The 14465-nt window shown below is 36.0% G+C and overlaps 1 protein-coding gene across 14 annotated transcripts in view; it reads right to left on the minus strand.

Annotated features, from left to right (window-relative positions):
- Positions 1-14465, minus strand: part of LOC106065860 (serine/threonine-protein kinase Sgk2-like) — an 82700-nt gene that overhangs the window by 22602 nt on the left and 45633 nt on the right. The window contains exons 1-2 of one of the 14 annotated variants that reach the window (XM_013224844.2): positions 11254-11376; positions 7563-7962 (exon numbers count right to left, since the gene is read on the minus strand). The exons of 6 other annotated variants lie outside the window; for them this stretch is intronic. In XM_013224844.2, coding sequence (XP_013080298.1) covers positions 7563-7651 — 89 coding nt within the window. In that variant the 5' untranslated portion in view covers positions 7652-7962; positions 11254-11376. Of the gene's footprint in view, positions 1-7562; positions 7963-8037; positions 8172-9111; positions 9284-11178; positions 11377-14465 lie in introns of those variants that run through there. 7 more of the 14 variants (XM_013224875.2, XM_013224826.2, XM_013224835.2 and 4 more) reach the window with 7 other exon arrangements.

Here is a 14465-nt window from a genome sequence, read left to right on the forward strand (position 1 = left end):
CAATTTGAAATCAAAAGAACCTGACAAAACATGTGAAATACATTCGGATGGCATAGATTCTATGGCAAGAAATGAACAAAAAAAGTCTTCATTTTACATGAAATAATAATTTTAAAAGGTAAAAAGATACGAGTTGAATAGAAAATGTATTTTTTTTTTTTTCATTTGTTGAAACAAACAAAATCTTCTTTTCAATGTTACAATACGTGGTTCACTGATCTAAGCTTGTTGCTTTACAAGATACATGTCTAGTACGTCTGATCTAAGCTTGTTGCAGTACAAGATACATGTCTAGTACGTCTGATCTAAGTTTGTTGCTTTACAAGATACATGTCTAGTACGTCTGATCTAAGTTTGTTGCTTTACAAGATACATGTCTAGTACGTCTGATCTAAGTTTGTTGCTTTACAAGATACATGTCTAGTACGTCTGATCTAAGTTTGTTGCAGTACAAGATACATGTCTAGTACGTCTGATCTAAGTTTGTTGCAGTACAAGATACATGTCTAGTACGTCTGATCTAAGTTTGTTGCTTTACAAGATACATGTCTAGTACGTCTGATCTAAGCTTGTTGCTTTACAAGATACATGTCTAGTACGTCTGATCTAAGTTTGTTGCTTTACAAGATACATGTCTAGTACGTCTGATCTAAGCTTGTTGCTTTACAAGATACACGTCTAGTAAGCGTGTTGCACTCACTACTTGATAAAAACCTAAACACGCTTAAATCTTTGTAATGACTAATTCTTTCTGGTAACGTCGATGTTTAATAACAAGCCAACGTCGTCTCCAGATGTCTCCTAATGTAGTGCCTCGAGAGTCGACTTTTAGTTCGATGCACTTTAAAACCCCTGGTGCCTAAATTTGCTTTATTATTTCAAATGGCTCTTGTTAACAAACCGTGGAAATGTTGTATATTAATGCTATCTTTCACGAATTTGAAGCAATGTAGGCCTACCCTTTGACCAATTACTAGATTTCATTATACATAACAAATACTGAAATGATTCGGTCTAAATATACACAAGCAGTGTTATGGAGTGTGTCTGTTTCTATGGTGACGGTGGGAAGAGGTTAGGGATTTGGTTGGTGGCTGAGTAGTGTGAATGATGCAAAATAGGCGGCATTGTCGTCAGCTGTCTTGGGTAGGACAGACGACTCTAGATTGCATGAGTGAAAAGACGTGTTTTTGTAGTGAGTTAGATTTTGTTCAAAATACCATTTTATTACTTAAAGTCTGCTACATTTATTCTATTTCATCTCAAGTTGATTTGTCTGTATTGTAATAAAAGTTATATTTAGTTTTATTCACAAAAGAAGTTATTGAAGTTATTTTAAGTTTTATAAGTTAAAATACAATACGCCTACAGCGGTTTAGTTGTCTACCAGCAGTTTGGTGCTACAAGTCAACGACCGTCCACAACATCCAGTGTACGAGAGCTACATTGCCAGTGTTTGTACGAGAGCTACATTGCCAGTGTTTGTACGAGAGCTACATTGCCAGTGTTTGTACGAGAGCTACATTGCCAGTGTTTGTACGAGAGCTACACTGCCAGTGTTTGTACGAGAGCTACATTGCCAGTGTTTGTACGAGAGCTACATTGCCAGTGTTTGTACGAGAGCTACATTGCCAGTGTTTGTACGAGAGCTACATTGCCAGTGTTTGTACGAGAGCTACATTGCCAGTGTTTGTACGAGAGCTACCATGCCAACTTGCTCCAATAAAATAGTTCCACCAATGATTGTTTCATTTGTTTACTGATGATTCAGAAAGCGGATTACGTAGTAGAGTGAATGCCCTTGAGAATACATTTCATTAAGAGAATAGAGCAATCAACACAACAACATTAGTCGGAATGACAGATCGTTAAGACTGCATTGGTGTGTAGACTTAGGTAAATAAGAGAAGTGGATAATTCGATTGGTTGCTTCATGTGAATAAAAGCAGCTTTGATTAAAACAACTCGTTAAAGAACGAAAAGACCAAGTTCTATTTTTTTTCCCGCTATGATCGAATTTAAAGCATAAATTCAAAAAAATTGTTTAAAAAAAAAGGTAGGCCATTAGACAGCGCATTCAAACTTCGACAAAAGGTCTGCAGTTGTCTTAAAATAGAATATAAATCTAGATGTAGATCAAGACATTAATATTGATTTACATTCACAGAATAAAAACCAAAATAGAAACTCCGGGATTCGATAAGAATGGATTAAAACATCAAGATCTTGACATTTAAAGGCAATAAAACTTCAAACTAACAGTTTCATCTGCAAATACGGTACTTTTTTTTTTTTTAATCTGGAGAACTCTTACAGTATTCCCCTCTAACTCAGGTAATGACCAAACTAGGGGAAATGTGGTGGACTGAATGCGTTCAAGGCTTTGTACTAATTGAAAGACTTTTAATTTTCCAAGATGTATTCTTTAATTCATTACACACTGTAGTTTATATAGATCTTGACTAAACTATACACGCACACACACAAGAAGGAGATAATGTTACTTGCTCATTTTTGTTGTACCCCTCTGTAACTGGGTCATTCTTGTTGTACCAGTATGTTACTGGGTCATTCTAGTACTAACAAAGAAAAAAACAAGGAAAGGACAATTTTTTGTCACAGAAAGAGGTTTAATTGGCTTCAAATAATCTCTGCTCTAACTAAATCCAATAATCGGTGACTCAGCAGAGAAGGTACGTTGTTGATCTTGCTGAGCCGCTCATGGCTTGAACAAAGAACTTGAAAGTGAAATAGTTTGTCAGTTACCAAAGCTCCTCAGCGACAGCGACTGTTTGAAATATCATAACTGTATAGATCAAGTTGAAATAGAGACACTGTAGGCTTATTTGAAAACGCTCCATAGCCCGAGGCCTAACATTATACACAACACATCAGACACTGAGAGAATAGTTTCATCCCTAAATGGGCTTGACTCGTGTGTTTCAGCTACCTGAGATGGGTCATGATGACAACAGCTGTCAACTTTCCAATGCAGGATCCCTAATTTCCACTTGAGAATAGATAGGATCGTTGATTGAAACATTGATTGCAGTCATTCGTGTCCACTTCAGATCTAGCCCACCAGTGACATAATGTGTGACAAACGACTCTACCCTTATTGTTTTTTTAAATGCCACTATTTTAAAAAGCGTTTCTGTCTATAAATAGCTAGATCTAGAGATTAGGGACAAAGATTTACAAACGTATTGCATGACCGGTGCAGCAACTTTGTTTAACATAAGCCCCCAAAACACTTTCTGTAACCTGGATATTTAAAAATGGCTCAACTTGAATATGAACTACAAATCGCAAGTAGGCCTACAGGTGTCTCCATACTTAAAGCTTGTGATGTCGGCTCTTAGCCCTACATGTACACACATTCCAGACACAAACTATTTCATTCAGCTGGTATAGACTATATACAATGACACTAAGTCTTCCACTGACAGAATTTCTACACAAAAAAAAAAAAGTTTTGTTGACAATTGAATAGATGTTTTCATGTTTAGACTATTAGTCTGATCAGTGAGGTAGCAATCTTCAAAATCAGATAAACAACGAAAGTGTAGATGTCTGATCCAATTAAGAGATGGATAAAAGAAAAAGAAATGAAGACATGTATCTCAAGACGACAACAAAGACTGGACGGTCAATTGACATCATGCTCAAAACATTTATCAAGCTCAGAGTTGGTAACTAATTGAAATAAATAGAAACAGATTTAAAAAAAAAAAAACATGAAAGACTGAAAATAAGATACAAGACTCAAAAATCATTATTTCAAAGCATTGAAGATTTTCACTCATTTGTTAACATAATAAATGTTACTTTAAACTGAAAAACTTCTTTTTCATTTTCTGCATGTCTGTCACGTTTAGATCTGTGGCATTTTACGTCTCGAGAGACGATCTTTTCCCTTTGCAACTTCTTGTGTGACTAAAGAGGTCTGTCCTTGTTGCACAGCTGCGGTCACAGTTGGGCATATGTAATCACCAGGCGCCGTTGCATTTTCACCCTTCTTTCTACAACTGTTGTGCAATCCGGGACCCTTCCTTTATGATCGCTGTTCATGCGGATCTATCCAGTGCCACCTTTTCCCAATCAACACGTTTAGATAGATAGCATAATGTATGCATACAATTTACATTTTTAAGCAAGATTTAATAGGCGATTCCTATACTCAAGAACTAGCATTTAAGCAATGTTATGTAGAAGTAAAATTGACCGCAAAGAACCTAGTAATAGTCATCCGCACCAGTTTAGATTTAATAGACCTAGTAATAGTCATCCGCATCAGCGACATAGCAAGCTCAGAGTGTAAAAGAATTTAATGTGCTTTAAGATTAAAGTCTTATAATTATGGCTCATAAAAAAACTGTACTAAATTTAAAAAGACCCAAAATGTAAACTGGGAAAATGTTTAAGGGGGTTTCAGTGGTTTACCTTTTCAAACAAATGTGAAATACAAAATATTTACTGCTACAGGGATGAACGAGGGTTTAGTAAAATAGAATAAGCCTACTTATAAAAACCCCCGCTGGACCAAGATGTACAAAATAATGTTAGTATCGTTCCATGGTTAGGCAAATGACCTATACACTCAGTGGCTTCCTTTCCTAGACAATGTTAGCTAAGCCACTGATCTATATTTCAGTGGCTTTCTTTCCTAGACAATGTTAGCTATGCAACTGATCTATATTTCAGTGGCTTCCTTTCCTAGACAATGTTAGCTAAGCAACTGATCTATATTTCAGTGGCTTTCTTTCCTAGACAATGTTAGCTAAGCAACTGATCTATATTTCAGTGGCTTCCTTTCCTAGACAATGTTAGCTAAGCAACTGATCTATATTTCAGTGGCTTCCTTTCCTAGACAATGTTAGCTAAGCAACTGATCTATATTTCAGTGGCTTCCTTTCCTAGACAATGTTAGCTAAGCCACTGATCTATATTTCAGTGGCTTCCTTTCCTAGACAATGTTAGCTAAGCAACTGATCTATATTTCAGTGGCTTCCTTTCCTAGACAATGTTAGCTAAGCCACTAATCTATATTTCAGTGGCTTTCTTTCCTAGACAATGTTAGCTAAGCAACTGATCTATATTTCAGTGGCTTCCTTTCCTAGACAATGTTAGCTAAGCAACTGATCTATATTTCAGTGGCTTCCTGATTTTATTTCCAAGACATTGTTAGATAAGCAACTAAACTATATATTCAGTAGTTTCGTTTCTAAGACATTGTTAGATAAACAACTAAACTATATATTCGGTAGTTTTATTTCCAAGACATTGTTAGATAAACAACTAAACTATATATTCAGTAGTTTCGTTTCTAAGACATTGTTAGATAAGCAACTAAACTATATATTCGGTAGTTTTATTTCCAAGACATTGTTAGATAAACAACTAAACTATATATTCAGTAGTTTCGTTTCTAAGACATTGTTAGATAAGCAACTAAACTATATATTCGGTAGTTTTGTTTCTAAGACATTGTTAGATAAGCAACTAAACTATATATTCGGTAGTTTTATTTCCAAGACATTGTTAGATAAACAACTAAAATATATATTCAGTAGTTTCGTTTCTAAGACATTGTTAGATAAGCAACTAAACTATATATTCGGTAGTTTTGTTTCTAAGACATTGTTAGATAAGCAACTAAACTATATATTCGGTAGTTTTATTTCCAAGACATTGTTAGATAAACAACTAAACTATATATTCAGTAGTTTCGTTTCTAAGACATTGTTAGATAAGCAACTAAACTATATATTCGGTAGTTTTGTTTCTAAGACATTGTTAGATAAACAACTTAACTATATATTCGGTAGTTTTATTTCCAAGACATTGTTAGATAAACAACTAAACTATATATTCAGTAGTTTCGTTTCTAAGACATTGTTAGATAAACAACTAAACTATATATTCGGTAGTTTTGTTTCTAAGACATTGTTAGATAAACAACTAAACTATATATTCGGTAGTTTTGTTTCTAAGACATTGTTAGATAAGCAACTAAACTATATATTCGGTAGTTTTGTTTCTAAGACATTGTTAGATAAACAACTAAACTATATATTCGGTAGTTTTGTTTCTAAGACATTGTTAGATAAACAACTAAACTATATATTCAGTAGTTTTGTTTCTAAGACATTGTTAGATAAGCAACTAAACTATATATTCGGTAGTTTTGTTTCTAAGACATTGTTAGATAAACAACTAAACTATATATTCGGTAGTTTTGTTTCTAAGACATTGTTAGATAAACAACTAAACTATATATTCGGTAGTTTCGTTTCTAAGACATTGTTAGATAAGCAACTAAACTATATATTCAGTAGTTTTGTTTCTAAGACATTGTTAGATAAACAACTAAACTATATATTCAGTAGTTTTGTTTCCATGACAGTTTTAGCGAAGATACTGAAAAATGTCGATACTGTTTAATAAAATTTGTGAATCTCTTTTTTTTTATCTTTTGTTGAAACATACTGTATGTAATAACGTGGATTTAAGCACTCCACTACCTATAAAATGTTTCCTAATGGCATGCGTCTCAAATAGCCTCTGACAACCAGTCCAACTCCTGGCTCACATATTGAGTCCGGCGGAACTGTTTTTACTAACAGGAAAAGGGGGAAAGGCGAGTAATTGGCGCCTAAACCAGTAAGCTTCGGACAGGAGAGGCTCGTTAGCCATGGCTGGCTACCACCTAGGACCTAGGAGAAGGAAAACTCTGAATTCAAACATCTGCTGCCATGCAGCTATACCCAATCATGGGAAATGCTTCGGGAGTCAACCCTGAGGACAAATCATGAACCGGCGACTGTTAGGCAGTTACCATCACTCAGCGCTTCACAATGGCAGAGCCTGCGAAACCGCTGACCCCAAACTGTTTCGGCACTTGCCGTTCCTTTGTAAACATCAGCTGCGTAGTCGACATCATTTCGACTACAGCTCATGCCAGGCATTCATATCATTTCCATGAGATGATTCATAGTCACTTCGTTACTGAAGGAGGACATATATACTTACAATGTTTAGTTGTCATTATGTTTGATGATTCGATAAAGTCTAAATACAAAATGAGTAATAAACAAAAACTGTATTCCAAGTAGCCTACAATGTAAGCCTGTCAGCCTTTTTCGTTAGGTCAAGAGTTATCCCGAGATACTGTACTTGAATTACATTAGTAGGAGTCTGTGTTTTATGTCAGTTAATTTAGATCTACTTACTAATGACAGATAAGTGCAAAACAGAAGTCAAACTTACAAAGGTTTCAATAACTAAGTATCCAATCGAAAGCAGCATTAGCGGAACATATGAGACACAGGTGGTAGTAAACATTTTTGTTGACAATACAATTGAGTCTTGACAAGTGTCTAGTAGCTTTATTTCCACTTGTATACAACTCTTCGTGATGTGACATTTATAAAGTACATTAATTGTTACCCACTCCATTGGCAGTAACCCTTTCAAAGAGAGCCCAAACAGTTTTGGACACAGTCACACACATTACGTTTCAACTTGTAGTACATTATAAAACACACACACAATTGACCTACCTTTGCGAGAGACGAGTGGGTGAATTGAGTTTGTTCTGTGAAGTTCGTTTCTTTTCAGTGCCTAAAATTTTAACAAACACGTTCTTCATTGTCCTCAGAGCGAGTAGTCCAGAGCCAAAGAAACTGATTCTGTCTTGCAGCACATGATAGAGAAATGGCACGCGTGTCTCAATCAATGCCAAAAGAGTCTGATTGCGACCGTGTAACTTTTACCAACACGTCAATAATGTTCCAATTCTATTGTGCCAAGAAATCTTCCGGTAGCTTAGTGTAAACTCTAAACACGTATGTCAACTTAAGTCAAAATACTAGAGTACACACGTGTAATGCGGCCTAGATTGTAAAAAAAATAATTGTTTGTATAAATTCGTTCACTTCCAAGATATTTCTTTGTCTTAACCTATTTATAATGTATATGTAATCAGTATTAAATCAATAAATCATTAACTTCTCTAAGTACACAAATCATATGAACCTGATCAGTTGATAGAAAAGTAAAGAATGTTCAGTCATTTGTCTGCCGTCTTCTCAAGAACCGTGGAATCAACACTTCTTACTGGGGAACAAATTAGCTCATGATCGATTCTTTTGGGGTGGGGTGGAGTATGGCTGCGAAATAAAGAGAATAGCCCATAGCAAATCAGAAGAAAAAAAAGCAGTCTAAGAAACTCAGAGCAAGATCTCATTCAAACCAAGCTGAGTCAGGAACAGCATATGCCATGTTCCAAGTCTTGTCAATGTGATGCTTGGATCCCACAAACACCTGAACAAAATGAGATTGTGCTGTCTCTGATTACAAAGAAGGAGCTTTGTTTTATAACTCTTGTTTCAACGCTCAAAGCGGCAAGCAGCCATCTATCAGTATTCAGATAGCAGATCGTATGAATATAATAAACCAATACAAGCGTATAAAACTGATAGCAATAGTGTCCACTATTAGGTCTAGATCTCTATATCTAGACACTATTTACCCCATACAACATGGAGACCACACCAGTCCAGCCCTGCTACAAAGACTTTGAATTCAAACTAAAGGAAACTCAACATCTCAATGTGCTACAGAGAAATACAAACATTTGTCATTCAGTAAATAAAGAAACTTTTATGTATAGCAAATTTATCCCGTCAACTATTTTGTACAAGGTAGTTTTTTTTTTAAAGAAATTAGCCAGCTACAACGTGTGTTTGCAAGCCAACATAAGCATAAAAGTTCAACTTATATAAATGTAGACTTTACAATTTTGTCTTAATCCAATTGTACATTAACAGACGTGTACACATTTCTTATAGATCCATTCCTAAACCACATAATATAAGGAATTATCAAAACACAAATATTATTCTTCAGATCTAGATCTAGTTCCAACTAAAATTAAACTTGTATTTTTTTTTTCTCTAGGCCAATAGGTGGATTTGTTTACAATCTACATAGATCTATCATTTTAATCAAAACAATTTTAATTGAAGGTGCTCTGTGCTAGGACACAATTTACTATAAAAACTTTTGAATTAGACCTAGATCTAACTATAAGCTCTCTAGTTTACTTACTAAGTCTATCATAAGTATATCAGACCAGACAACACAGATGCGACCACCGTGGACCACTACTAAGCATTTTACTGTCATGAAAACAATAGGGCCCGCATACCACCAGGCTAGCAACATCTACAACTTAGAGCTTACACTTCCTCCCACACAGCTTAAAATAGGCGAGGTGATGGATGATCTATGGAAGTGACACCTGGTTCATGACACGGAGACCACAACACATCAGTACAGGCGAAGACTTACATAACAGAGCAGACACAATTACACATAAACTTTGGATATCAACGTATGTAGATGTACAAGTTGAAACCCGATATCTATACAGAAATAACATGACAGACACAAATCAATGTAAACTAGTCTATGATTTGCAAGCCTGAATAATGTACATGAATGTTGATAAAAAAAACTTTATAATGATTCATATCCATGAATTTAAAGACAAACAGTTCTTGGGATAAACACGATCGACTAATAATTACTTTAGATCTAGGGTTTTATAGTTCAGTTGATCATGAGTCTCAAAGTACTGATGGGGTAAACTGAAACTTTCTATGTCCAAAAAAAATAATAAAAAAGTAGATTCTTATATTGTACAATATGTATATGTACCCGGGTATTGCTTCCCCGCATCAACATTGGCGCTCGCGTAAAAGCGTTTGTTAGAGGAGATGATTAGACTTATAGGGAAGTAAAACAGAACCCCCCCCCCCCCCCCGTTGGGATGCCTAAGGACCGAGTCCATTGCATTGGTGGGGTTTTTATGGCGGACACCTGCACGGATGATGTGAAACAAAGAAGGAATATGGAGGAGATTCCCCGGTGTGCTCGGCCTTCGTCCTCGTTTCAAACCCTAACGTCTTGAGACACGGGCATCGCTAATAGGGTTTTAAAAATGTACATCTGCTTGGATCTTTCCCAGACAGAAGTTTTGTTCATAAATGCAGATGGAGACGAGCTTCCGGGGGCCTAGATACTCAACTCTTAAGACAATTGCGAAGAAATACATAGTGTACATACAAATGGCATTTCATTTAAGTTTGTGTGGCACTTTTAACTAGCTTTGTGTGGTACTTTTAACTTTAAATGGCACTTTCAAAAAACTTTGTGGGACTTATAGGGACAAGCTTTTTTTTTGGGGGGGGGGGGAGGATGTGGGACAAATTTAACTTAAACAACTTTGTTAATTAAGCTTATTTACAAAGTAGGCCTCTACAACTGTCTATATCCTAACTCTAGACAATAAGACAAATCTGCTTTGTTGCATCTAGTATTTGTTTGAAGCATACACCCCCTTCTTTTGGATTCGATTCTTCAACACATTCTCCTATATCTATATCTAGGTATTCACGCTATAGTTGTATCGCTTGGTGATTAAAATTAAATTATAACTAAATGATCAGTTTTATTATTTTAACTAGGTAGCTGTAGATCTAAATAATTTTAAGGTGATGTAGCAGCATTTAGACACACTTGTTGAGTCAGTAGTTAGAGTCTACTTTTAGATACAGTCGATAGTAAGTCTACAATTAGATCTAGATGTAGTCTATATTAAGTCTACATTTACATGCAGTCTATATTACGAATTTTATAAAAATTTCGTCCTATTTATCTATCCTACATAGTTATGTAGACATATCGGTAAGATGTTATGTAGACATATCGGTAAGATGTTATGAAGACACATCTTTGAACTGGTAACGTACACAAATAACCTTTGGCCTGTTACCTCTGTAATTATGTCATTTATGTTTGTAACAAAAAAGAAAACACACCAGAATATACTAGATTGAAGAAAACACACCAGAATATACTAGATTGAAGAAAACACACCAGAATATACTAGATTGAAGAAAACACACCAGAATATACTAGATTGAAGAAAACACACCAGAATATACTAGATTGAAGAAAACACACCAGAATATACTAGATTGAAGAAAACACACCAGAATATACTAGATTGAAGAAAACACACCAGAATATACTAGATTGAAGAAAACACACCAGAATATACTAGATTGAAGAAAACACACCAGAATATACTAGATTGAAGAAAACACACACCTTACAAGGTAGAATCGATTTCTATCAAAATGTAATCACACACACACAAATGTATATCACAGTAGGTTCCAATACTTTCTGAAACAACAACAGGACCATCAATGATCACAGTGGCAGAGTTCTCGGCCCTTACAAAGTTCTGTGCCTCTGTAAAGACTAGACTGAAGGATGACCAGAGTACGGACAAAACGCAAGGTGACAAGAAGTTGTCAGCCCCTCCCCTCCACCCTTTCTCCAGTGTCTCCCCCTGTTCATTGTGTCTCGCCCCCCCCCCCTACTCCACAGTATCTCCCCTCTCCTTGGATATTATGCTGTACGGTTGGATGGTGACAACTATTTTTGAAGAGCCAACATACTTTCTGGTTTGGTATTTTTAACTAAAGACAGACTGCTAGATCTAGAATGTATTTTTAGTTTAGGTACAGTCAAATTCATTTACAATGACCGCATATTGTGAATATCGATCATGAACCAAAATCGAATGCGCTTTAGGCCCTACTTTAGGGACACGATTATGTATATCCATGGCAATTACAGGTGTGTAGCCTAGATTAGTAATCAAAGACATGTACATATTGTATGCGTTAACAGTGCAATGGGTATTACACTACATTTGTGCTATACGCTGATTGTACCACACACACACACTTAATAAGACTATAAAAAGCATTACTTAAGACGGGTGCAAGGTATTTCGTATCAAGTGTTTCTGTGACCTACTTGTATTTATTTCATGAAGACGTTCAACTCGTTCTTGTTACCCTTGACTGGAAATCAGAGCCATGCCCGGCAACATCACCCCTAAGATTTTCTACATTGAGTTCTATTTGTCTAGAGATACAGTCAGGAAATAACAAAAGAACGCATACAACAAGCATGAGAAAGAAGGAAAGAAAATAGAACGAGAGAGGACATTGTGTGTGTGAGAGAGAGAGGACATTGTGTGGGAGAGAGAGGACATTGTGTGTGAGAGAGGACATTGTGTGGGAGAGAGAGGATATTGTGTGGGAGAGAGAGGACATTGTGAGAGAGGACATTGTGTGGGAGAGAGGATATTGTGTGTGTGAGAGAGAGAGGACTGTGTGTGAGAGAGACGTAGGTGAGGAAGAATGAAAGATTGATGGGGATTGAAATGAGGAGGCAATGACAATATGTGTAACCTTACTATCTCTCATCTGTCCAGAATATAGGTTATTTGAGGAGCCCGTATTTAGAAAGAGAATTAACAGTTTTAGAAAGATATGTCAGGGGAGCACACCCGTTATCAAGCAATAAAGAAAACAACTCAGGGTTATCAAACTTTGATAAAGAAAAGTGCTGGCCCTCGGATGGAAATAGCATTTGGCAACAACTCAGCAAGCAGTGACAGCCTACACATCCAAAAACGTCCAAATAATGAAATTATAAAAGTGACACAAAAATAGGCTTTAGGATTATGAATATTTATCTAAATCAATCACTTATACATTTTGACATTCCAAAAATTTATGGCTACCAGCTCTAGGATCGTGGGAAATATATTGGTAAACATGGAATATGTTTGACTAACTTTTTGCAACTCTGAAACAGGAATGTTTTAACTTTATTTTCGTCAATTTGGCCGTGAGATGTAGACTGCTTGGCTACTCCAGTGCTGTAACTAGATAATGGATTTGACTGGAGTTCTAGTTGCTGAGCGCCTAAATACCCCATCAGCTTTTCTAGCAAACGACATGGCTATGAGTTAATTAATCAACTTCAAGATCGAATCTTATGTGACGTCTTTTTTTTTAAATTGACGTCATGCACTCTTCTAGCCTAAAACATTGAACCTCATACACAGGTCAAGGTCAAGGGTTCGAGCAAACTGATATGCACTATTGCATAGCTATGTAGAGAAGATTGAGCCTGACCTATATATTGTGTTTGTAGTCTGAGCAGATACAAGTCAATAAGAACTAGGTGGTTTGAAACTAAGTTTTACAATACTTAAAAAGGTTCCTTGTACTACACTTTGATAATAGCAGCGACACAGGTAGTGAACACACTTCACGAAATAGTCGCTCATGCAGTTAAAACAAACTATGCTCTTACCTATTACACGCACAATTAATTCTTTTAAATAATGATTGATTCTTACAATTAAAAGAGTCTGGGATTCTAAATTATGACAGCGGAGTTCCTGGTCACATTGATTTCAAAAGGCACCTTTCTAAAATGGAGAGCTTTGATGTATCCATATATCTAGTTACATAAGTATTCAGTCTCAAACCACTCGCTGAAGTAGCCAAGCAGTTGATGCTATCACAGCGAATCTTTTTTTTTACAAAGCTTATATCAAATCACTCTGTCTGTCTGGTCAAAAGTTTGTACACGTTATTTCTCCCACATCCAATTTCGGATCAAGCTGAAATTTTGCACTATTATTTCTTATCCGACAACGCAAGAATCAATTTTAAAAAATTAACCAATTAGTTAATTAAATATTTGTAATTAATTATTGTGTTTGTATTTCAAACAAGGGAAAGAATCGATATTTGACTGAAGTGATGGTATAAGCTAAATTAGTCCCCTTGTATACATCGTGGTCTGAGTCTTAGTGAACGCAAACACTATAGACAAGACTAGAGAAACAATAGAGAACTAGCCACTAGCAGAGTGGTTATCGTTTTAGCTTGAGAAGCCTGAGAAAGCTGGAGCCATAAGTTCAATTTCAGGTCGTTCCCCTATTATTATTTTTATAAATTCTATTTTAGAGTTCGTCTAGATCTAATTGATACAAGTACGCTTAGTGTAAGCTTTGTTTTTTGTTTTGAAATGTTTTTCTTGTTATTATTATTACTGTACACAAGATCACATTTACTGGCCCGAGGCCCATAGTTGGGGCACTCAATATATTAACTAACAGTCAGATTGTCTTTCTAACAGACGCAAAAACAACCCTCCAAAGCCTGCAAAACTCTGATTCCCCTTATATTAAAAACCTCAGAACAGCACTCACAAAGCTCAACCACAACAGCAAAAAAACTGTCATTCAATGGATACCAGCTCACATACAACTATCAGGAAATGAGAAGGCTGACACACTCGCCAAGAGTGGGAGAACAAACTCACAAGTAAACTCTGCTCTCTATCCAGAAGATATGAAGAAATTAATTGTAGATAAAATAAATGAGAAATGGACGAGCTCCCATCCAAATCACAAGAAAGATGATGCTTACTATAAGCTATCCCGACAAGACCAACGTCTAATCTTTCGACTCAGGACCGGACACAACAGAATGCGACAACACATGTTCCGGAAGCTC

The sequence above is a fragment of the Biomphalaria glabrata genome, chromosome 5, assembly GCF_947242115.1.
Source record: "Biomphalaria glabrata chromosome 5, xgBioGlab47.1, whole genome shotgun sequence".
Classification (NCBI taxonomy): Eukaryota; Metazoa; Mollusca; class Gastropoda; family Planorbidae; genus Biomphalaria; species Biomphalaria glabrata.